This window comes from Bacillus rossius, chromosome 17, assembly GCF_032445375.1.
Source record: "Bacillus rossius redtenbacheri isolate Brsri chromosome 17, Brsri_v3, whole genome shotgun sequence".
Taxonomy (NCBI): domain Eukaryota; kingdom Metazoa; phylum Arthropoda; class Insecta; order Phasmatodea; family Bacillidae; genus Bacillus; species Bacillus rossius.
Genome location: NC_086344.1, coordinates 34,791,461 through 34,818,833, shown reverse-complemented (window position 1 = coordinate 34,818,833; position 27,373 = coordinate 34,791,461). Strand labels below are relative to the sequence as shown.

Below are 27,373 nucleotides of genomic sequence, written 5' to 3'. Positions count from 1 at the left end.
GTGACAACCAACTGAATTTAAAATAGGTACTGACAAACACTCGTCTTCCCCAACTGTTATTTGAAAAGATTTGTTGTGCCTACCACTCAATTTAGTTAGCTGAAATTCGTAAAGGATACTGAATAAGAGAGAAAGTAAAAGTTTAGTGCATTCTAAACGGAATGGGAATACTTTCGCTCGATAAAACTTTGTTATTGTTCCCATCATATCAACCAGACCATTAACGAGTGTAGGCTGGCACAGCTTGCTTATACATTTAGTATTCTGACAAAACGTATTTATTAATATAAATAATAAACAATGATCTAAATTGGCCTATAAGTTTAACTGAGACAATCTAAAAGTCTATAGGTATGTTGTAAAATCAACAGTTTGAATATCATCTTCATTTTTTATGTCATCTGTTTGCAGTATTGCCATAACATATTTAAAACCATATTTGCTAGTGCCAGTATGTCATAATGAAGCTTTATTTAATAACATACATTTTCAAATAGTGATTGATTTATCTTTTATTAATGTATTTGTAACTTCAAATTTTTTGTATTGAACTTCTCGCCAGATGTAGCAAATACAATAATTATTACGTCCCAAACCCACAAAATTAAAAATTGGAAACAGAGATGATTTGAAACCCATTTCACAGTTATGGAATTTCTAAGATACCACATATCTGTATAATACGTATATGGTTAACTGTTGCAAATATCTCACTACATTATTATTGTTAGTTATTATTCAGCATGCCAAAAGAATAAAACAATGTTTCTTTAGAAGCTGTGAATTGAGTAAAACGATGTACGTCGCGCTATCTCTTGAGTTATTTATGTACTATACAAGCGTCAATTTTTTTTCTGACGTTTAGTAACTAGAACTCCCGCTAGAGAGCAGAACATACATCGAGAGTGGCGCCAAGGGTATTTATTTTGAGTAAATGTATTATTTTTGGTACTCCAGTGTTTACACTGTCTGTACTAATAAAGTACGAATCCAAGGCCAGGAAAATTATTTATACACCTTTTTCGAAGCTAATGTATATCCGATGTGATATACTTACACATATCAAAATAAAATTTAACCTTTCAACCAATCACCACAATGAAGAATAAAAATGACAAAGTTACAATTCAGCGTGGGGTGCATGGTGTCAATAGTTATAAATATTTTATTGACAGATATGAGTAGAAGGTTTATCATTTCGATAATATCTTAAAAAGCACCTTACGCTTTTTTTTAAAAATAAAATACATTATTTTCTTATTTACACTATTATTAATTTATATTTATTAAAAAATTTACATAATTCTTAATTCAAATTTTATTAAAATTTATTTTCTATTTTTTAGTTTGGTTTTCTATATAAAGCGTGTTTTTAGTTTTTGAAACTATTATTTATTTTCTACTTTTTAGTTTGGTTTATTTATAAAAGTGTTTTTTTCCTCAATTTCTTCCAGGTAAAAATCATTAAACTGTAAGTTTTGCTCTCTATCCAAATATGTTTTTTGATAGATCATCTGTCAAACTTATCCATATTTTCCGTGTTTAATGTCTTTTATTTAATGATTTACTGACCTTGGCATAGTTTGGAGTATTTGTAACTGCTTGGTGTAGATTTGCAGGTTGGTGTTCGAGTGGAATTTCAAAAATCTGCCCATCAGGTGTAGCTATTAAGGTTATACATATGGTGTTTGATTTCCTATCTGCTGTTGGTTTCACAGCAAAATCAAACCTCAATTTTTCCATGTTTCGTGAAATATTTGCATAAAATGTTGTTTTATAATAATGTTTCACTCTTGGTTAATTGGTAAAATGAAACAAAGACATAATTGTGTTTCTCTATTTAACGAAAGAAACAACATTTAAAGCCCTTATTTCAGTTTTTTCCTTCATATTTTTACAAATATAGATAATATTCTCTTCAAGAAAGTATATTGTTCACAATAATCATAACCCACTCTCACTTTTCATTTAATTAAATGTCATAATATTTAGTAGGCTTTGTTTATATCGCGCCAAATACAAACTGAAAGAAAAGAGTTCGCACATGAGCGAAATGGTTTTCTGTACATATATGTCTTTGTTTCATTTTACCAATTATATAAATTGACAAAAATCTTATTTTGAAAATTGATTACTGGAATAATCTTATCAAATTAATGTATTGTCATCAGTCCTCGATAAATCTACAAAGTTTCAATGAAATTTGGCCGTATAAAGTGGGTCAAAATCGCACCCAAAGGAGTCGGTTACAAACATACATACAAACAAACATACAAACAAACATACAGGTGAAGCTAATATAAAGCGTGTAAAAATAATTGAATGCCTATTCACCCTTTTTGGGGTCGAACGTAGCTAAATGATAACGGTTAAAACACGTTATGAACTCATAATTATGTACGTTACTCTTGATCAGTTTATAACTTCATCTTAATTCGCTTGACTATGTGATTTATTACTATTAAAAACTAACGTTCCCCCGTTTACTGCTTTTGGAGTCGAATTTCGAAAAATGGCAAAAAGTACTGTACGTAATTAATTATTTATGTTAGTCATGCTAAGATTTGTACATCCAATGTACAGAATTTTGGACTAGGAACAGTTTTATTATTAGTTAACCAGTTGACTTCAACCTCAGAACAGGCACCAACCGCACAGACTAACACATCCATGGCCTAAGTCACCCATTAAAAACGTACACGAATTGTAATTTTGCGTGTATGCTTGCAGCTCCCGCCGCTAGGAGCGCTGTAGTAATGTCTCTCGTTCTTCGCCCGTGTCAACAGGCCTGAGTTTCCTATATTGTTTTTTACAAAGCCAATTTTTTTGACGTCATAACGCACGAAAAATCATGACTCATTGTCACGTTCCGCCTGAGCCGAGCGTGCAAGAACCGACCAACCACCATGCGAGGACATCTTCTATAATATCAAACAGGTTGAGGCGGGCTTTTTAAAAGCAGCAATTTAAAAAAAAATTTGATTTATTTGTTCAATATCGTCATTTCAAATTAACAATTTATTGACTTTGATTTGATTTCAGTTTATTTCTATTACTAATTGTTCGTAATTATATTCAAACAAATTATTTAAATTAAATTTTGCAAAAACTGTAAATAATATTTGAAAATTAAAAAGTATGCAATTATTCATCAATGTTTTCTTATGACGTTATCACGTAAAATTATCGTCCGTAAACCGACTTTACAGACAAACCACCCCCCCCCCCCCCCATTTTTTTTACAATTACATTTGCAACCTCCAAATAAGAAATCATTCAAGAGGTGGTCAAGTCTGCATGATTAAATGTCAATCGCGCGAAAACCATTGCTAATTGGCTTGTCACACCCCTGCAGGGCTACAAACCTAACCAGCAATGGCGAACAAGTCTGTCGCTCTCTCGGATGGAGTGGCAAATATTAAAATAAAAAATGTGAGCGAGTGTTTAAAAACTCGCCAGTGATGTGTGAACATCTAACCTTGGTAACGAGCAACTTCATGTGTTCTCGTGTTGTTCATGTTGCAAATAAACTTTTAATACAAAACACGGACACGAAATTCAACGTAGAATTCTTTAAAATAATTCCAAGCGTGATAAATTATCAATAAAATACTTGCTATTCAAGTATGTTATGTATTGTCTTTGATAATCTCTTTATCTCTGATTTTAACGGAAGGAAAAATTCCACTATCAAAAGATAAAAAAAATTATATTGGTATCAAATTTTTAAGTTAAAATGGCGTGTTTCGGTTCCTATCAACCTCCCTTAAAGTACATTATTTAAATAAACAATTAAAGTCTCTAGCTACAAATATCCGGCTCTGAGCTTATCCATTATTCTACGGAACAAAAATATTTATGTGCACTTAGAGATATTTATAAATTTGTAAATTTATATGAAAACCACTATCATTACAAAATAGTGTTCGCAGTAATACTGGGTTAGGATTCTTATTCAGGAATTTATGATTTATGTTATCACAGGACCTCCAATAATGAAAGTTATTTGTAATCTGTTCCCTGAATAGCCCAGTATTAACTGTGCACATAATAAGCATGATACAACAAAATAAAGTCAAATAGTTTAATACTAGATTACCTTTACAATGGTTTAAAAAAGTTGTGATTGATGAAATATCAGTTAAATATAAAATTATGAGGCAATTTTCGTAATGAGAACTCAGTATTATCTAGAAAAATATATAAATAACCAACAACCATGTGTTGTACAAAGTTAGAATATCTTTCTCGAAATATTACAAACTATTTCTTGGTTTCCAAAAGAATATTTTCTAGCTGCACGCACGAAAAAGTGTCCCGTTACACTGTGTCCCGTTAAGAACATTGTTCCGTTACGCTGTGTCCCGTTACGCTCATTGTACGCTTGCGCTGCATCTATCTCTCTTCCACTCGACTGTTTATAAAGTGAAGTGAAAAGTTGTGGTTCTCATTTCTTATTACAACAACAATTTCGACAGTAAAGGTTAATTATTCTTGCATTTTAAAAATCTGATTACTGGTATAATTTCAAGTATTTATTCTTTTATTATTAAAATAAAAATGATTCAATTTTATTCATAAAGTATGCAATCATTTCATCAATGTTTTGTTATGACGTTGTCACGTTAAACTATCGTCCGTAAACCGACTTTACAGACAACCAATTTTTTGTGTGCAAAATTATTTACCACAACGTGAAACAACCTCCCGTCGAAACCCAGAAGGTAGGTACAAAAGGCCAGTTTATGTATCACTGACGGTTAACCGAGTTAATTTAATGAGCGGACAAAGCGTATCCCTAAAATAGCAAGCAGCGTGTGGGGGTTTCAATCACGTGACCACGTTTTGCACGATAATAACCCCCGTCCATCGGTGGACCTATAAGCACACGCCAAGGCTGTTGATGTATTACCGCAGTGATCATTCATTATCGTCGATTATCACAGACAACCCCCCCCCCCCCAACGTGTTTTTTTCACTACCCCACGGGGGTTCCCAGATAAATGTGTGTTTTTTTTTGTTGTAAAAGGGGGTGGGGGGGGCAGGGAGGAGTGGTTGTTTTAAATGTCGCTTTACACCAGGCATAAAAGTAACATTTATTTTGTTTATATCTGTACCTCTAAGGGATAATATATGTCACATAAATACAGATCCGGAAATTTCGCGGATTCTTCTGGCCTCAGGATAGAATTCAAAGTTATAGGTGTGCTCGACCCATGCTTACTTTCCCATTGGTTGATTTACTAGCGAGAACATTTTTATCCTTGTTATTTGGCACTACCTGATTCGCTTACTTCTCTCCTAGCTGGGCATCATTGGCTCACGGTCGTAGAGGGGCGTGTCCATACAACTGCGTGCCAATCATGAACACAGTGCGAGAGTGTGAAGGTTTTGCTTTCTAGCTTGCGACTAAATGAATCCGCGAAATTTCCGGGTCTCTACACACAAACGATATTTTTTTTTCAATGAGAGCATTTTATAGCATTTGAAGAAGCACCTCAATTATTTACTTAACTATTTTCTACAACAAAATATGTGAATTTTTGACATATCTAAGATCTTATTCGTGTTGTATGCCTCTAAGAAAGCACGTCAAATGGTGGTCGAGTTTATGGTTAAAAGTGCGTTTTGACCCTTATGTCTCCGATATACAGATACTTTACTTATACGAAATAATTTGCAAAATTCAGCATAAGTGCTATTAGAGTAGGCTACACATGTGAAATTCACTTTCAAATTAACCTAGCACAAGTCATTGTTTCAAATACATAGTTTCTTCAATCGGCGGATACAAAAACAGAATACAAAAACTGATTCACTCATGAAACTATTCTCATTACTCAAATAATCATAATACATATTATTATACACAAAAATATTATTTAAAACAAATTTTAGTCCAAAGGATGAAAATCTAAAATTTTAAAGGCCGGTCTATTCACATTAAAAAAATAAGTAACTACAGTTTTAGGGAAAAAAAAAAGATGTTACATACTGAACCGTCTAATTTGCATCTAATTCAGGTAAGGTTCATGAACGCAGCTCATAGTGGCTATTACTGTTGTACATTATTTGGTACTTTTTATAGATTTTGTGTTGTTTTTTATGTGTTACATTTTAGCACTCGGTATACATTTAGTAGGAGTAATTTCGTGAATGGAACGGAAGTAACATGGAACGGAAATTTGTAACCACGGTGCTGCTACTGTGGCGGATGGAGTGAAACAATGTTCACAAAGCCAAAGGGAAACATTAAAGTATCACGTGTTTAATTAATTTTAATAATATGGGCAGTATTTCAATAAAATACCTGGTTGAAAATCAGGTACAAAGACGGTAATTCAGTATTTTTCAAGTCTTTTTGTCGTTTTAATCGGAGCAGTTTCTTTAAATCGTTTAAATATCGATCTGCAAATGAAATAATTCGATAATCGACATAGCTGCACCGGCAGCGAATTCTAGCAGCGAGGTGCTGAAATTCTTGTAATTCGCATCAAGATATATTTAAAGCAGAAGCTTTCTAAATAATTTGTGTTAAATAATACATGTGAACATATTGAACGACTTGAAAAAAATCTTAAACCCCGGATTCAGAACAGATTTTCAAAATGGAATTTTATTAAAAATACTGTCAATCTTGTTAAAATTTACAAAAAACAGTTAATTCTTTAAAGTTTCCACACACGTTAAACGTTATAATTCTACGGCGTTTGTAAAAATATTAAATTGAAACATTTTAAAACACATTTTATTTCACTTGGTATATGCTTGTATATTGGTTTTTGTTCAAACGACTCAAATCAGTTTGTAAATACTTTCTATAAACAAATCTTAACCTTATTAATCTGCTTCAGAATTATTATATAATATAATTTTATTAAAAATTAAAAAAAGGAAATTTTTTTTTTTTTTCGTTAACGTGATTTGAACTACTTCCGTTGAGGTCAACTAAGCAAGCGCTTTACCGCTTTGCTACTAAATCTGCTAGCAATTGTTAGAATATGTATTATTATCATTGTAATGCCAATTTTCTGAATTATTTTAAACTTGCAATTACTTGTTACTATGACTATTTTATTTTACCAAATATATTCCAGGGTAGTTTCACTGCCATAAAATTACATTTGGCGCACCAGTACGTTTGGTATGGCCCCCTTAACGTTCACGAAAGTGACTATATACGTTCACGTATGCTGCACGAGGGGTCCGCCATCTTGTTTATTTGTTACTATGACCATTTTATTTTACCATAATATATTCCAGGGTAGTTTCACTGCCATAAAGTCAACATTCGGCACACCAGTACGTTCGGTATGGCCCCCTTAACGTTCACGAAAGTGACTATATACGGGTTCACGTCAGCTGCACGAGGGTTCCGCCATCTTGTTCACGCATTTCCTGTCGTGGAAGACTTCCGTTCGTCCCCCTCTGGGTCCAGGGCCCGGGACCAGCCCTGTTTATTTTTAAATGTTTAACTATTATAATATATTTTTTACAAACTAGAAAAAACATATTTAATATTTTATAAATGAAGCTTAGTTTGAACTTATAAAATAGTAACCATTGTTGTACCCTGTATTTTCAGATTAAATAACATTCTACAAAGAGTGTAGGTAAGAATTATAATGTAGCACGTGATTTAAAAAAAAATTGGGCAACTCCCCCTTCCCCTCCCCCCAAATTACCGATCCTGGGTTCAGGGTCCGTAATCGAATGTGTGGCGGCCATGGCTATAGGATGTTACGAACGCATCGAGAAGAAACACGCGCGCGCACGAAAAGAATCAGCAACCGAAGGAACCCTGGGGACGCACCACAAAGCCGAACTTACAATAACGCTGAAAACCATAACGCCGAAATACCAAATTGACCACAACGCCGACAGCTAGAAAAACTGCTGTGTACCACAACGCGGAAATACATTAACCCCGAAAAAATGCCATTGCAGGACTACCACAAAGGTTAGGTTATAGGTAAGATTAGCACACAAATTTATTAATTCAGTTGTTTTTCATTTTGCTCCTGTGTGCTCCCCCCTTCCTCCCCGCATCAACATTTTTCGGCGTTACCGTATTTCGGCGTTACCGTATTTCGGCGTTGTGATACGCAGCAGTTTTTCTAGCTTTCGGCGTTGCGGTCAATTTGGCATTCGGCGTTATGGTTTTTCGGCGTTATTGTACGTTTGGCGTTGTGTGTATTTCGGCGTTGTGGTAACGACCCGGGGACCCCTACACGCTGTTGCTCGCATCAACAAGTTGAGACCAGCTGGGACGCCGGGTCTCCCTCCCCCTCTCCCACCCCCCTCTCACCCACTGGGGGGTGGATATCGCGCATGCGCGTGGTATCCGCGCGACGGACAGTCGTCGATACGACGCGACGGCGGGGTAGCCCGAAGATTCACCGAGCCCCGATCAATTCCCGAACGTTTCCGAAGTTCGCCCGCTCGCTCGTTACTTATTTATTTTTATTTATTTATTGTTGTTGTTAATAGCACAGAGGCTAACATAATCACATTAAAAATAAAACATAGGTTTCATACATCCAAATACTGACAACATTATAACATCATATACGTACAAAATCACCTTGGTATACATATATATATATATACACCATCCGACTTATAAGTTGGTATTCAATTCAATGCTGTCTTTTGCGTAACAAACAGTTTCGTAAGTGTTTCCTGAACATTTTTGAATGTGGACATTCTCTAATTTAAACTGGCAAATTGTTGTATTCCTTGGAGACCTTTAGCATAGATTGACTGTTGAGGTAAAGCAGTCCTCCTATATTGCAAATGGAACTTATTGCAATTACGTGTGGCATAAGAATGTACATTTGAATTTTTTTCTAAACTATTGCGTACATATTTTGGCAAGACTCCAATATTAATCTTAAATATAAAAATCATACAATTGTAATAAAGAAATTCACGGACACTTAGCAAACACAATTCCTCTAGCATAACATCAATTGTCTCGTACCTATCTTTCAACAGTATAGCTCGCATTGCCCTGTACTGTAATACTTGCAATAATAATAATAACAATAATAAGAATGTGTTGCGTACTTGAGGTACATAACATTATTATAAGTTATGTTTTTTTTTAGTTTTTTGGTTATACTTCTTTAGGCGTGTTGTGTGGGGGAAAAAAATGGGATTTTTTTATACGATGCGCGCGCACCATGCAACGAAATTTTCACAGGAAGATGGCGGATCCATCTATAGTCACGTTCATAAAAAAATTAATAGACGTATCAAACGTACTGGTGTATCAAATGAAACTTTATGATAGTGAAACCACCCTGCAATTTTATTTGTTAAATTAAAATAGTTATAGTAAACAGTCATTTCAATTTTTTTTTTAACATAAGGACTCTAGTTTTACAATAATTATAATACATAATCTCCTCACAATCGTTTGTCAGGCTTTGTAGCGCAGTGGTTATGGTGCGTGGTTTATAAGCTAAAGTGGATAATTTACATGAATTCGCATAGATGAGTAAAAATCGTTTATAATAGTACAATTAACCTTAAATACTTAATAATTTAAAGTTATCTAACCTGTGCGTAAAATATAAAGTATTAACTTTTTAATAAATTTTAACCACGTGGGCAGTAGCCTATTTCGATAAAATTTCTTGTTTAACATCAGTTCCAAGCTGGGGTTTAGTATTTTTCAACTTTTTTTTTCTTCGTTTTTATAGGATACGTTTTATTATATAGTTCAACCTTTCTCTCTGCAAATCGAATGAGTCCCGTTCAGAAATTTAGCGAGTGATATTGAATACTGATACATGTAATTAAGAACATTTATTTATTGGAAATATAAGTGGTATAAATTGTGTTTATAAACCTATTCAAGTGTTTTTATATAAAAAAGGTTATGTTCCCGTGTGTATAATTTATTATCATTTTAAATTATAAATTTTTACAATATTATTTAATAACAGTTTAAATTAATTGGTTAGAATACACATTTAGCATATTTATCGAATATTATTAGTAATTAAATTTTATCTCGATTATATTACTAAATTAAAAATTATTTTGTACATATGTTTATATTAATATTTAATACTGAATTTTTATTTAATTAACTTTTGTTTCAAAACATTTCAAAATAGTTCAGTGTCTTAAATAAAAAAGAACTATAACCTCTAACGCGCGTACAGAAATACACACACCTATTTTTATGTGTCTATTAGACTGCAACTTTTAGTTCGAAAAGTACATAATTTGCAGTGCCACGTTCTAAGTTCTATAGAGAACCATCAGAACGTTAAATATTTTTGACGCCATGTTTGTAAAAATTAATTTTATTCATGGCTAATCAATTATGTTTTGTTCTGACTATTAAAGTTTACAAAGTGTATTCCAGGATAGATTTTTACTATCATAAAGTTTCATTCGGCATACCGATGCGCTCAGTACATACCCCGGTGTTCACGAAAGCGAATATATTCGGATGCATGCTGACACACGCGGGTCCGCCATTTTGAAGAATTTCGGCTCTTAAACGTAGCATAGAATCGTCCGTGCGCATTGGAATTTCAATTTCGTAGATTTTCGCATTGTAATAATGCGCGAACATTTCATTGCGCCCTCAACCCGCCTAAAGAAGAGTAACTAAAAAGAAAAGATATTTCTAGGAGTAATTCTTTTTCAAGATTTTTACAGTATGTTAAATAATATCCCACTGCATCTAAACACCCTTTAATTTTAGTTACTATCAAGCAGTTATGCAAAAAACCTACCCTCACAGTGAAATAGAATTAAAGAACGAAATGTTAACAAGTATTGAATTCATTCAAAAGACCTTACCTAAACAAAACGCCAATTAAAATTTTTTCCTTCCTAGCCTAACTAAAACTAACTGTATTTATAGGAAGGTCAGGGTTTTTAGGGAGTGACCTAGGTGCGTCTATACGCCTAAGTCATGTTGGAATTAGCCATGCAGGGATAGGGTCACATGCATCGTGTGCTGGAAGGGGATTGGCCAGAAATGGCAGCGATTAGCGTTATGGCTAACTCCCCTCACTCTTTTAACTCTAGACTATAACCAGAGACAGGTTGGGCCCAGGTGAAACCTGCATAGACACAGGGAAAACCCTGGGCACTGACATGCGGGGTGCAAAGGGAATGCATTAACAGAGTAACGGGAAAAAAAAGGGGGGGGGGGGGATACAGGGGATAGAGGATGTTTCTGATGAAGAGTTCATCGGGGCATAAAAAAATAGTCTACCATTCAAGAGGTTGGATGCTTGGACACTAGGTCCTTAATTTTGCAACATCAAGAAAGAAAATAAAATAAAAAATTGGGCGAGTGTACTTATATACACTCGTTAAAAGTTATACTTACTTGGCGTAATAAAAAAAACTAACTTTAGTTTTGCATGCGAATAATAAATAGAAATAAAATTATAAAAACTGGAGTGCTATTATAAATATGGTGGGTAAAGTAGATATTAATTCAATAATATTTAAAAACATAACTATATATGTCTACTCAGTTTTCAATACTTATAATAACCCGTGTATAAAATAATTATTTAATATTATAAAATAATCTGGATAGTTATAATTAAAAATGAAAAACAATAAATATTCTGATGTTAACTTTTTTAATTTTAATTATTTATAAAATAATTATTTTTGTAAAAGCTCATATATAATTTTTATATGTATGTCGCCTTTTATTCATCCTGTAAAAATTCCGTTGCATGGTGTGTGCGCATCGTAAAAATTCAATCTTATTATTTTTTTTCATAACGCACGTGAAGAAGAATAAAAAAAAAGGCAGTCATGGGGACTGTCGACAGAAGTGAAAACTTAAAATTTTGTTTTTAAATGTGTGGTCTAAAATTATTCCTACATCAAATGTACGCAAGAAAATGATTTTAGTATTATATCACTAGAATGTCGGTGACGCGAACCCATCATTTTTTTCCCCTACCAATAATAAATTTAAAACTAGAAGAAATGAATATTTTTTTCATTTGAAAGAATAAAAAATTATCAACTTAAATCTACAAATAATCAACATAATATCTAATAAATCAATAACCTCACATTTGAAGAAATTCACATCGTAAATAAATAAATAAACAAAAGAAAAAAAACATAACCTCAACTTAACTACCGACTAAAAAATATCCAATACTCGCAATATGTACCCACACAATAACGTTAAAATTCTCTTGGAAAATAAAGAATAAAATTAAAAAAAACTCGTATCTTTAAAAATAAAATAAATTAAGTGTTATCCCTGAAATATAAAATTAAAAATTAAACACGTCACGTGACCATGTCGATGACGACTCACATGAATTTACTCCCTATCCAAACCCTTCCTATAGAATTTTTTTTAACTTCAAAAATTCCGAATATGCACGAAACGCGGAGTTAATCTCGTGCGCGTCTGACTCTGGTTCGGTGAATCTCGCATTCCCTCCTATACGACGCTTCAATGTTGTCCGGCCGGACGGCCGAAGGCCCCCAAGCCAGCTGCGCATGCGCATGCGCGATTGAAGCCTTGGGAAATAATCCGTAGGGAGGGGGAGGAGGGGAGACGCCTAGCGCGGGAAGACCCAAGTCCCGAGCGCTATCGGGCCAGTAGCGGTCTTTTCGCGGTGCGGGACGGTCAGAGAGAGAGAGAGAGAGAGGGCGCTATTAAGTCCGGTCTGCCCTGCCGGTCAGTGAACATATAAAGACAAACTAAAAACAAATCACACACGCACGCGCTCGAACATCCGAGGTACGTCAGTGAATTTTTTTTCTCAACTCCCTTTGCTATCTCTGTTTACTTAAAAAAAAAAATGGTCCAGAACCACTTGTTAACTTCTACTTATAAAAAAAATTGTGGTACAGAACCGTCTTATAACTTCTACTTACACAAACTGGTGTAGATCATGCTTAACCTCGGGACAGTGATGTGTGTCATTGTGGTCACGGGTTCGATGTACGCCTAATGGGGTCGGCACAGCCTTATTAAAACGTGTTTTATCAGTTTTTAAGTAAACGTTTTTTTGAGGAGGTTGAATGGGGAAAGCTTGAAAATTAAATTTTTCTAGGTATTACGCTCAGAGATGACAGTTTACCGTAGAAAAAAATTGTTTGTCTGTAAAGTCGGTTTACGGACGATAGTTTAACGTGATAACGTCATAAAAAATCATTGATGAAATGATTGCATACTTTTATGAATAAAATTGAATCATTTTTATTTATAATAATAAAAGAATAAATACTTGAAATTATACTAGTAATCAGATTTTTAAAATGCAAGAATATTTAACCTTTATTGCCGAAATTGTTGTTGTAATAAGCAATGAAAACCACATTAACTTTTCACTTCACTTTATAAACAGTCGAAGAAACAGTTCACGTGTAGATGACTTGTAATTAATTTTAAAAACTGGCGTTTAGCTATAAAGTTTAAATATAATTATGAGCAACTTTTCATATAAATAAATTGTAATTATATATTATATATATTATATGAATCACCATAATTTTTTAGTCAATTGTAACATAACCTATTATTACTGCACTCGCCGACAGCGTAACGGAACACAGCGTAACGGAACAATGAGCGTAACGGTACACAGCGTAACGGAACAATGAGCGTAACGGGACACAGCGTAACGGTACAATGTGCTTAACGGGACACTTTCTCGTGCGTGCAGCCGCCGTTCATCGATTTATTAGACGTCACGTCAAAAAATATCACTGTTCATTAGGCTACTGACTGAGATCGGAAAAAAGGTTAGTTTTAGGGCCATTCCATGAAAATTAGGAAGTTTTATTAATTTAAATGTTTTTTTTTCTGGTTGAGAAAACATTACGTAAGAGATTTTAAAGTTATGGTCTTTGACAGACAATGTTGAATTTTGACTCATTTAACATTGAACAGCTGTTTTATTGATTCTAATGTGGCTGCTATTCAACTGTTTCTATTTTGCTCATAGAGAGGCTACTTTCAGGTTCTTTGGTAAGTACATGTCACATAAATGAATGTATATTTATATTTAAGTTCAAAATATAGGTTATGCACAAACATATTTCTTGCAAAAAAATAATTTAATAACATTTTATTGCTACTAAATTAATTATTCAATTGTGAGTGTTGAAGATGTCCCGTACGTGACAAATTTAGGTTATGTTTCATGTTTCATCAGGAACAAATTGTTATTATATCTTACTTATATAAATTCAAACTGTATTAGAATGCAGGTAGCTAACCTAATTTTTATATGTTTTAATTGCATTAAAAACAATAAAAATTTTGAGATACAATCATGTCCCGTACGTGACGTCACCTACGGGACATATGAAAAATATAATGTTTTACCCAAAATATGTAGAATATTCACCTATCTAAAATAACATATTATGTGTTACATAAATTTATTATTTCAATGTTTTACTTTTAGTAATCAATTTAATTGGTTTTCAGTGACAAATATGGAATCTAAGAAGACAACAAGTGCTTCTCGGATGAAAAAAAATGAGGGAAAAACAAAAGACTGCAGATCCAGATGGTTATCTTGAGAAGGAAAGGAAACGGATTAAGGAACTGAGAAAGAATAAGAAAAAGAAAATGACAGTGAAAGACAAGGCTGCCCAAAAAATTTATGAAAGAAACAGGAAAAGACTTCAGAGAGCAAAGAAAAATGCTAAAAATGCAGCAAAAGCAAACAGTTCTGATATGTCTTCCTCTGGCACACCTTACAGTTGCAAGCAGACATTATCAAAAGCAGTTTGGAAGACTGCAAGGGCCTTACCAAACTCACCACGAAAACAAAAAGCTGTTGTGACAGGTCTTGCTAAACGCATTGGTCTTCAACTGACTACGACAATGGAAGAAAGTATTGCTGGAACTAGAAACAGTTGTAAAGAAGAGACTTCTGTTATAAATTTTTTCTATCGTCCAGATATAGTATACACATGCCCAGGGATGAAAGATGTATTAACTGTGTGGGAAAATAGAAAAAAAGTTAAATTACAAAAGCACTTTATGACTATGTTTCTGCATGAAGCATTTTATATATTCAAAGAAGAAAATCCAGATTATAAAATTGGTTACTCTAAATTTTGTAGTCTAAGGCCAAAAAATGTTTTGTTACTTAAAGAGACTCCTGCAGAGCAGTGTAAATGCAGAATACACGAGAACTTCATTTTAAAACTTAAGGCCTTAAAACATACATACAACAATGAATTTTGGAAAAATCTGTTGTGCAATGATAGCTTGAACTCTTTGTGTTGGCAGAACCTCTGTGAAGTTTGTAGTAATGGGAAACGAATGGTAGTCCCAAGAGAACCAGATTCTAAAACCACTTGGAAAGAATGGAAGAAAAATGATGAAAACAAAATTAAGTTAGTTATAAAAGAAGACTGTTTAGGTGATATATATATATGAAAAATTGATAGCAGATATGCCAAAAATGATGCTCCATGTAAACACCAAAAGAATACAACATGATGAGTTTGAGAAGGACAAAGCAAATGGTACAAAGCGTGTTCTGGAGGTTGATTTCGCAATGTCTTTCAGTTGTGAGTATCAAAATGAAATACAAAGTGCTTTGTGGTCTCGTGCTAGTGTTGTTTTATTCACTGCTGCTGTTTTTTGTAATGGAAATTGCAAAACTTATATACTTTGTTCAGACACAAATAATAAGGATAAGGACACAGTCTTTGTGTTCTTGGATTTCTTTTACACAGAAATACTTAAAGAAAATTCTGCAATTTCTGAAGAAATAATTTGGAGTGATGGGCCCTCTTCAGAGTTTAAAAATAAATTCATGGTGAAAACATTGGAAATATTGAACCAGAAACACAACAGAACATTTACCTGGAAATACTTTGCGACATCTCATGGTAAAGGTGTAGTAGATGGTGTTGGTGGCAATATTAAACGCTTAGTAAGAATGAAAATGATGACGCAAGGGGAGGGATGCACAATACAGTCAGCTAAGGATTTTGCAGAAGTAGCTGCACAACTTGATACCAAAAGCCATTTATGGTATATAGAAGAGGACCACATTAGGAATGAAATTTTATCCCAAAATCCTTGGAGAAATGTCCCTTCGATCCCAGGAATCAAGGAATTCCACATTATTACATGTAGCACTTCGTCAGGGTTCTATGCAAAAAACAATGCACTGTCTACAAAAATTGCACTCTCCAATCCGAAAGGGAATCTATTCAACTTCCCTGGAAAATGGGTAGTCGTATGCTACGAAGGAAAAGAGTACCCTGGAGAAGTGGTGGATGCAAGCGGAGATCAAGTGCAGGTGTCAGTGATGGTCCCTACAGGTCCCCCACATCACTTCAAGTGGCCTCGACAACCAGACTGCATTTGTTATTTAAAAGAAGATGTAGCAAGAGAGATTTCTCCTCCAGTAGTGGTGAACAACAGAGGACTGTTTAAATTTATTGACATTTAAAGTGATCTTTATGACCATACAGAGTAACAGTTTTGTTATTAATTTTTTTTTAGTTAGGATATAGGCAGGTAGAACTACTCTATCATTTTATTTAGTTACATTTAATCAATTTCGCTTAACATATCTCTATGAGTCAGGTTGTGTAAATTTAATTTTTTTTTCAACACAACTTATTTCAATAAACAGCGCAGGCTTTCGCGGCCGTTGTCCGTACTTTCTAGGCTTCTGGGTTGTAGCCGCGTCAAAATCAAAGTTTTCACCGACGTTTCGGTCGACGTCACAGTCACAATCATCAGGGAGAGATTAATTCAATTAATCTGCTCCCTGATGATGGCGACTGTAACGTCGACTGAAACGTCGATGAACACTTTGATTTTGACGCGGCTACAACCCAGAAGCCTAGAAAGTACAACTTAATTTAATATTCTACTGAAAAATTTATTCAGCACAATCTTACTAATGTAAATGTCCCATACGTGACAGAATTGTCCCGTACGTGACAAACAGAAAAAAAAATTGTTTCTGATTCATTATTGGAGTTTTTTCATGCATTTATTGATGTCTGTTTTTCTTATTCTTATAAGTTCTCACAAAAAATAATACAAGAATATCATGCTAGAATTCGGGCTAAAGTTTCAGTAAAACGTGTCCTCTTGAAACTAATGGTTGACTATATGTGTCCCATACGTGACGGTTACATTTGACAGCAATATGTTGTTAACAAAGGTATTTCTTATCATGTCTTAAGCTGAAAATTTACACTAAATGTGTAACTTCTGTAGAAACCAAGAAAACACATGAATATACCCCTTATAATATAATTTTTTATAGAATTATCGGTATGAAAATTTTTACAAATGTCCCGTACGTGACAATGGAATGGCCCTTTAGCACTTTAAAGAGGTAATGGACATGTAGATTCTGGCTAACCGAACGTCTGAAATCCTCCTGAAAATACATTACTCGATAGTTATAAAGGAAAAAAAAATAAAAATAAAAATTTTAAAAATACATAAACCTAATTATATCTCAATTGTTAAACGTTGATTGTAGGAACAAAACAGGAAATTTAAATATCGTAATACTTATGTATGCCATTATAACCAAAAATTATTTTTTTGTTGGTAAGGTTTTCAATATGCTCTAAACAATTTTTTGAGGCTATTTATAGTATGTACACTTATAGATTAGTTTGACTCGGAAATGTTAGCTTCCATGAATTTTCCAGAGCAGAAGTGCAGCTATAAATTTCCAGATAGGGTATTTATTACTTTCCTTTCCCATTCATAAAACCTGCTCCCCGAATGCAGAACACTTATAAGAGTCCTCTGAACACAACGAAATACATAGCAAATATAGATAATGGAATTACTATTTTAAGAATTTTTAACCTCTCAAAAATAACACGTTAAAAAGGAAACGAGAAAATGAAAGATTATGGATGCTTTTCGAAATATCACCAAATTATTACATCATAAGCAATTTTTAAGTAAAATTTTTCTATTCGTAAATTTCGCACAATTTTTGACGGCCAGGTAATCATGGCGTTTCTTTAATAAACGAATAATTTCGCACTTACACACTCTCGAAAAGAAATTTTTTCATTTGATAATAGTTATAAGATAACATGAATATTGAATAGTGATTCACTAAATAAATACAGCATAATTGAAAAACAAAATAACTAGAATAGTGTTTTTTCATGATAAACTATAGGGTTATAGATAGTATAACAATATTGGCTTGAAAGGCAGCTCAAACCAAGAAGGTAAATCTTAATGATTTTAATAGATTTTTTAAGGGAAATTTCGAAATTAATTTTAAAAAAATAGAAACTGCACAAACAATTATTTGGAACAGGTATGTAGATATACGAGCCTCTGGAAACACAAAAAATGGCTGAAACATAGAACAGAGTTTAAAAACATTAATCTGCCGTCTATAAAATAATATGAAATAAAACCACCATTATATGTTTGTGCGCTTTTGCTTTGTCTGGCTAAGATTTAATATATATATATATATAAATCTATGAAAAACTCGTTAAACTGTAAAATTTTTTGTAAATGGAATATAAATATTTATGTAAACATGAAAGAGAAAATATTTTTCTGTGAGGATTCGTGTTCAAAGTAAAAGAAATCGAAGATCCATGGATAACCACGTTTTTCATAACCAGCGTTTTTCTTAAATTCAAGTGAAGATTTTTAAAGTGTGGAGAATACCTGAAGAACGGACATAGAAAGATGAATACATAAACCACGCTGAAAACAAGCCTAAATCAGTCTATGTCTAAAGTTAAATGAATAGTCTCCTCAGAGAATTGCGTGGAAAGAATTAGACATAAAAATATCACAGCACAGACTAACACTATGGGATAGTAAGGACGGGACAAATACAAAAATATCACAGCGCAGACGAACACTGTGGACTAACAAGGACGGGACATTTGCAAAAATATCACAGCGCAGACGAACACTGTGGGATAACAAGGACGGGATGCAAACATATCACACAGCGCAGACGAACACTGCGGGATAACAAGGACGGGACAGCTACAACAAGAACAGTGATAACAAACGCGACAAACAGACGCATCCTACAATGTGATACAACAGTCTTGCATTCGGAGTTCACTAGGTCACATTGGCTGTTCGTCAGTTTTGTGTTTGTGTTGGGTTGGGTTGAATGGATTGGGGGGGGGGGGGGGAGGGGGGAGGGACATTGCCAGCGTACGGATTAATTACAATACCATGAAGACTAATGGTTTCGCTCCTACACTCTGATTGAATTTGGTGATGAAGCGTCTTCTTGTTCGACACGGCTACGCTCTCGACTTAACTCAGTAGGCCTTAACGCAGGGACATGCAAAAATAGTTTCAGTTACAATAATCTCATTCAACATTTCGAAAGTTGTTAGCTTTTTTAAGTATGCTTTTAAGCTTACTTTTTTAAAAAATATACACAGCAAAACAATTTTTTTACAGTGATTTATTCTTAGCAGTGGCTCATACCAGAAACTTTTTTTTTTGTAGTTTCCAGCAAATAATTCTTTTGTCATGGCATATAAAAGCTGTTATTTTAAGTGTAGATTTTCAAACTACTGCAAAGATATGTGCGGAGCTAGTGTAAATCGTCTACTTTAAACTATTCGGAAATATCACCATAACTGACTATGCTTAATGCCTAAGTTTACTCTCGACGATTACCTTAAGAACCTGAAAGATAATTCCAAAACGGCTCCACCTACCCACTAACACATATGATATGCAAGACTTTGAAAAAAAAATTGGTTGTCTGTAATGTCGGTTTACGAACGATAGTTTAACGTGAAAAAAGTCATAACAAAACATTGATGAAATGATTGCATACTTTTATGAATAAAATTGTATAATTTTTATTGAATTATCACTATTTTGTATGGATACAAAGAAGGAGTGAAATGAAATCTAAATTTAATTTATAAATTTACTTTTATTTGCAGTCATTAATTACAATATGTTTACTACTTTAACGAAGAGATTATTTTAACTATAACTTTTATACATGTTTGCTATTTACCTTCTTCTTCCAATCTGTGTTATTCTGTTAAGGACAGGACGATGATGGGAAAAGTAGGAAAAGAATGGGAGTGTTTCAAGTTTAATGTGCCTCGAAAAAGTCAAATCGATGGTTGTTCCAATCGAATGGAAGAGAGATAGATGCGGCGCAAGCGTACAATCAGCGTAACGGGTGCGTAACGGGACACTTTTTCGTACGTGCAGCCGGCGTTCATCGATTTATTAGACGTTGTCACGTCAAAAATTAACAAGCAATTTAAAAACGTTTTGTCTCAAGATATCAGAGTTATGTATGTTCGCGAAAAGCATTTGACAAAAAGGTGAGGGTGTTTTAGAAGTTCTTTTTCCGTATTTAGTTTTCAAACAGTATTTTTAGAAGATGGCCAAAAAGCGTGCTTTCCGAATAACATTTAGCCACGAACACCCCGGTATAGATTATTGTAGATCCTCAAGGGACTTGCATTACAGATTTTCTTCATTTCTCCGCCATTTATAATGTTCAAGGTCAACGTTCAAATCTCATATTTTCTGACTGCGCGCCAGTCCACACAGCCTTGCTTTTAGAGGCGATATCATGCTAGTAGTAATAGCGAGTGTCGCACTTATCATACCGCCTCACTGACTAGGCGGGCCACTTAAGTTGCGGGTTCCACACGCCAAGTTGATATATATATTTTTGTAAATTATTTTTCCATTACTATTAAATAAGGACTATTTCTGTAAATTGAATCACATACCTCCCTTGAATTTGTTGTTATGTCACAAACCTTTTGAACAGATACACGAAAAGTGTTACATAATTGCTGTGAAAAAGTCACGCGAGTGATAAAAATCACAAGGACTTGCGCTTTTTTTTACACCCATTATATAACACTTAGAAAATATCTGTTGAAAATCTTTATGACAGAATAACAAATGCAAAAGAGGCACAGTGTTGAATTTACGTAAATTGCCCCCTCAACTAATGATAATGACGAGAAAATGAGAAACAAATTATATATTGCGTGTGAAGCCTCCAATTAAGGCTTAAGCGAGGAAGGGCAATGGAGGCCACATTAATTTCAAAATTGTTTACGAGGTCGAGAGTACCACTCGGTAGTTCGGAAAGCTGACATGACGATGCCTGCCAGCATGAAGATGACGAGTGAAATGTCTACCGAAACTTCACTGGCGCCGCTATAACATGAATACCTAGCAAATATTTACTCTTCGTTGTACCCTGACATACTGAGCGGTAAAGTACAATTTGGAATTTTTTTTGTTGTCAAGAATCTTGAAAGTTATATACATGGTTTGAATTTTATCCTGATATAAATATTTTTTTAAGTGTAAACATCTTAGCTCTCGGTTTACGTTATTAATTTGTTTGGGAGTAATTTTTTGGATAGAACGGAAGTCGCGTGGAACGGAAGTGTGTAAACACGGTGCTGCCATCTGTGGCGGATGGCGCGAACCAAAGCTCACAAAGCCAAAGGTAAACTTTATAGAATTAAATGTATAAAGAGTTTTTTTTTTTTAAAAAAATGCAGTACTTTAATAAAACTCCTTGTCGAAAATCAGCCCCAAAGCCTGTGTTAAGTATTTTTCTAGTTTTTTTTCTTTCGCTTTTATAGCAGTCGTTTCATTATATAGTTAAAAATTTTGGTCTGCTAATCAAATGATTCAATAGTCGATGTAGCTGCTCTGGCCACAAACTCTAGAAGATGGGTGCAAAAACTACGTGATATTCGCTTAAAAAATTTAGTTAAAAACACAATTTTCGTAAGTTTATCATGCTCGGCATTATAAGTATTTAAGGTTTTAAATTTTGTGTTAAAGTTTCGTATTATAAGTGTATTTGCAACATGAGAGTACATGAATTTGCTAGTTACCGAGGATAGATGTTACACATCTCTGACGAGTACTGAAAGACTTGCTTATATATATAAACATCACTGTATGTATGTATATATATATACATCATATATATACATATATATACATACAGTGATGCTTATCAGTTTCTTGTCCTTAATGACGCTGGCATCTAAACAGACCACGTAGTAAATTATTAATTTGTTTTTTTCCTGCAGAGTTATTCTTGCATATTAATATTTAATTACCTGAGAACCATTATGAATGTTAATTATTCTGTGTTATTACTATGGGAGTGAAAGTTAATAATTACGCTGCGCTATGTAATTTTCTGTTACTTTTGAAAGAAGCACACATTTCCTTCAGAAACACTCGTTACATTTCAAAATTACAATCTGTGGTGGATTTTGGCAGGCAAACAATGAAAATTTATATGGCGGACACATAACTACAATTTTTTTTTGCGAGAAAAGAGGATATTATCCAACATTATACAGCAATTAGGTACGCCGGTGTCAGAGGTTTCATCCTTGTAATTGGAGGTCTTCTGAAAGAGAAGTCACAGCCTTATTTGGCGGTTCCACTCAGGAAGCGTATGCTTCCGCATGAAATCGCTGTAATTCGTGTTACAACAGCAGACACGTACGTGAAAGAACGTCCACTAATCCAAGAAAACCATACAAGTATTACAGAGTCGTGTATAGTTTTTTGTTCGAGCGGACATACTTGCTTCACATGTGCATAAGTGTTCTGTGATGAAAATAAAAAAAATATTTCTCATTTGTTGTTTCAGATACGTTATGACTACTACCACGCCGGTTCCTGTGGGAATAGTGACGCTCGGGGTAAGTTGGCGGACCTGATCGTGTCAAACGTGTTTGTTGTGGCTGTTGTATCCCCAGACTTGTGTTGGGGAAGCCTACGATGTACATTCTGTATTGCACGGACCCGAACAAGCCCGAAGATCTACCTTCGGCCAAAGTCGGCATTAAAATGATTTGACAGTATTTTTAATGTATCTATAACTAACCTAACATAACCAACCATCCACAATTTTGTAAAGTAATAAACAAGAAAAATCTGACGAATTTGGCCGAAGGTAGATATTCGGGCTTGTTCGGGTCGGTGCAATACAGAATGTACATCATAGGCTCTTCCTTGTTTTGTGTGCTGATATTTTAGTCTACATAGTTCAGTTGACGGCTGAAGCCTGTGTCACACGGCAAAAGGTACCACACAGGATCCGCTAGAAGCTAGTCAAGCCCCCGTCCTTGGGGAATAATTCACCGACGTTTCGGTCGACATTGCAGTCACCATCACCAGGGAGCAGTTACTTACCGGTGGGTAACTGTAGGTAATTTCTCCCTGATGATGGCGACTGCAACGTCGAACCGAAACGTCGGTGAATTATTCGCTCAAGGACGCGGCTATACAACCCAGAAGCCAAGCTGTACTTCAGACAATGGCCGTGAAAGCCTGCGAACATCAGCAGGTGTGGACGTTTCTACGGAAGAAACTGTCAACGTATACAATTGTGACTGGCGCAGGCCTAGCTTGTGCGAATGGTTTTTCTTGTGATAGTTAATACTTTTCGTACTGTATAAACAAGGGATGCTTCTCACAATTGTCGCATAATGTTGTGACTAGACCACATGTTCACCGCGTTTCAAATCAGTAATCAAGAAAACTTCAATCCTCACAAAACAAATTACCATTTTTAAACACTAGGGAAACACTACGACTTCATCATGCTTTGATGAAATTTCCATTTTCTACGAAAACGTCCACAGAAATTAGAACACGAGCGATTACAAAAAAACTTCCACGGAAACAGCCAGTGCTTTGCTAATTCTTCCACAGAACCATTCATACCTGCTGTCATGAAAGACCTTCCAAGGAAACATCTATTGTGTGACAACACTCTAGATACCAAACTGCTAAAGCTTCTGGAAATCAGTGAAAGGGGAAAAAAAATTGCTTAATAGTTAATAATGACAGACTGCACTCGAAGCTGCGCAAGTAGTAAAATTTCTGTGGCCAGCATCAGACGCATTTATAAACAAAGAAATAAATAATTATTAGAGACCTGTAAAATTCGCGATTTCAATTCCCTAAAGGGTAGACTCCATGATCCTATACGCACTCGTGCAAATTACATCTGCTGATTGGTAACCGAATCGTAACACCTGTTGACTGGAATTATCGTGATTCGCTAATTCTTCTGTTAAAGATTTTTCATTGGCCCAGAGTCCTTCAGATAAACTGTGGCCCAATCACTGAAGCAAAATATTGTCAAAAGTATTTGGACTCTATCATATCGCGAAATGAATCCGCGAATTTTACAGGTCTCTAATAATTATGTTTGTGTTCGAGATGAAGAGAGCAATCACCATGCCACCATTGCTGTCTATTAAATAGCTTTAATTTTAAACTTGCAATGATGCTGGTAGTGTATTGTTACCATACGAATATAAACATAGCCAAACGAAAGTAAGATTAAATTTAAATAACGCCAGTACAACACATGTAAATAAAAACTACCCATGAAAAATAAAAGACATAGATATGTACACTAATTTATTTTGATAACGTTCACTGAAAGTTACTAACGTTTTCATTTGTGGATTTAAGATATCTCAAATAAATTTGTTTAGTGAACTGCGAAATTCATATTCCAATTTTTCCATGCATTCGTTTGAGTTAATAACTTTTAATTTTATTGCGGTTGAATTTTCTTGTAGCACCTGATTAACTTATCGTGTACAAGCTTTTATTTTGTTAGTTTTAAAATAATTTACAGCTGTCAAAAGTCTAAATGTTTCTCGCAACACATGTCAAAAATGTCCCATATTTTATTTAACGCATTAGGTAATGCCACAGGCTAAATAGCTTCTTGTACAAACCATCGAAGTTTGCTGTAAACACACAAACGATACGAGACCTTTTAATCTCTCGACCTTCTAGGAATAACCAGCCTCGTGAATTTTATTCGCATACGTAAACATGTTTGGCGGCTTTTCTTCCAAGGTCAAAAAACGATCGTAAACAACGCATTATGTTGTTTTATCGTGGATAAATGCTTTGATATTCACTTTTACTGTATCTGACATTTCTGGAATAATTACGTAATTTGGGAGATTTTTAACAATCAATTTCAGTCAACTTTAATCTCCGTCTTAAAGGGTCAAAGATATGATCCGAAATACGTAAAGTGTATGGTTTCAACAGCTTTATTGCCATTAAGTTTTTAATGTTTTATTTCTTTTGGTGAATTATGATTAAAAAAATGTGATTACACTAAATTTTTACGATCCGTGCTCATAATGCAACGAAATTTTCACAAAATGAAAAAAGCTACATACAAAAAAGAACACTACATAAAAAAATTATATGTCCTTTTAAATCTTATACTGTATTTATTAATATTGCATACGAGTAAATATATCTAAACATTTTTATTTATTGTTAATATTATTGATAGAGATTGTGTTTATAAACTTCTTTTTGTATTTATGTAATTGAGGATATGTTTCCATATGTATAACGATGAGTTGCTTGTAAGCTTCCATTGTGGCTGGCAGGGAGTGTCTGTGGAAGGTTTAGTAGTCTGCTGGCCGTTAGAAATGAATGTTTTTGTAAGGTTTTATATTCCGTTATGTATTAATAATTAAATTATAAGAAATACATAATTACAATTATTAATAAATATTCAGCATATTTATTGATTTTTCGTTATTAGTTGCAATTTATCTCGATTATTTTACTAAACAAAAAAATTAATTCTAGACACGTTTGTGCATAATTTGAATACTGAGTATTTAATTCAAACTTTTCTAATTTGATTGAATTTATTCTTCATCAACCGTATTTATAACGTTACTCCAGTCGTTTTAATATTTATTTCTATTAATTATTTGAATGCAAAATTAAAGATAGTTTCTTTATTAAGACAAGTAAGTATAACTACTAACGTGCGTACATTAAGTACACGCGCCCATTTTTTTTACATATTTTAATATTTAAATTTCGTCTTCGTTAAATCAAGTGTTTTATTGACAGTTGAGGAGTCTCAGCTGGGCAACTCTATGTACTTTCTTTGATTGAGGGTCTATTATTGATCCCCAGAGCTCTCCAAATTAACAGTGAACCAATGGTAGAACCAGAAAAGGTTTAATCATTTGAATGTTAGCCTGTCACGAAATGAATCCGCGTTATTTTCAGGCATATAGACACAAACTAAAAATTTTAAAGGCGTTTTGATCCTGCCGTAATTCGAATATTAGCTGTTGCCATTCCTACGAGTTTTTCATTCAACAAACTAGGGACCGGAAAAAAATCCCCGGTGAATCCAGAATAGACTTCACGATCCTCTACATTCTCGGGCGTAACGTCGCCTGTTCATTGGCTGCTGACTCGTGAGGCGTCCCAACTGGGCGACACGTGGATTCGATACTTCCTTGATTGCGGGTCTCTAATTGGCCCACATTCCTCCAGAATAAGAGTGAACCATTAGTAGAAAGCAGCAAAAATGTATAATTATATTGTAGGGACCGGAAAAATTCGCGAGCTCAATGACTTACAGGATAGACTCCAAGATCCTCTATGCACTCGGAAAAAATACATCTACTCATTGGCTACTGACTCGTGACAACTATTAACTAGAACGCTTTTGATTCGATACTTCTTTCGTTGAGGATTATTCATTGGCTGTGATTCTTTCAGACAACCTGTGGTCCAATCACTGAAGCAGCAAAAGGTTAAACACATTTGCATGCTAGCATAGCGCGAAATGAAACCGCGAATTTTTCCGGTCTCTAATTATATGTATTTTAGAAAATAAAAATATGTTTCCACGGAGTTTTTACTGTAAACCGATGTGTTCATACGATTTGTTTAAAGATACTCAATTATTTTTTGGCGATTTTTACGATTATTCCATAGTGAACTCCTTTCAAGTATTGAACAAACTTTCGCTAAACTTTGGAACCATTTCATGTCCTCAAGCTTCCTGTAGTATGAGAGGTTCTCTCGTCTCTTTAACGTATCAATGCATAGACGTATGGCGTAGTGTTCTACGTAATTTACTGTATGCTCTTCAAGGCATGAAAAGCGCGGACTTGGACCATTCTTATTTTGTCTGTGGGTGACTTCTGACGTCTGAAAAAAAAGGGAGATGGTATAATCTGTCACTGCTGTGATCTCAGTAGTAAGTGTGTCCGTGACAGGCCTATTAACTTAGTCTGTTATTAAGCTTGCCTAATGATTTCCCCGCTTTCTAGACTGTTGCGAACTAATTTTCTTTTGACGTCACGAAAAAACCTTGATTCTCCCCAGACCATTTCAACTGTATTTTCCACTTTTTTTGGCTTACAAAATTTAAATAATTAATGACTAATGTATATACCTCTGTTTTGTTTGACGAAATATGGATGACGTAAGAACATCGAATGCGAGAGGAAATAAACATACAAAGTTTTAGGTTACGCATACAAAGTATAATAATTTTGTTTTAAT

General features: G+C 34.3%; 1 protein-coding gene across 23 annotated transcripts in view; it reads left to right on the top strand.

The window, feature by feature from the left end:
- The window catches only part of LOC134540897 (calcitonin gene-related peptide type 1 receptor-like), a 391,875-nt gene that overhangs the window by 378 nt on the left and 364,124 nt on the right, over positions 1-27,373 (top strand). For 9 of the 23 annotated variants that reach the window (XM_063383953.1, XM_063383950.1, XM_063383948.1 and 6 more), the window contains exons 1-2: positions 12,641-12,757; positions 22,653-22,704. In XM_063383953.1, the coding sequence (XP_063240023.1) occupies positions 22,660-22,704 (45 nt within the window). In that variant the 5' untranslated portion in view covers positions 12,641-12,757; positions 22,653-22,659. Of the gene's footprint in view, positions 1-12,613; positions 12,758-22,652; positions 22,705-27,373 lie in introns of those variants that run through there. The other 14 variants (XM_063383958.1, XM_063383947.1, XM_063383939.1 and 11 more) reach the window with 3 other exon arrangements.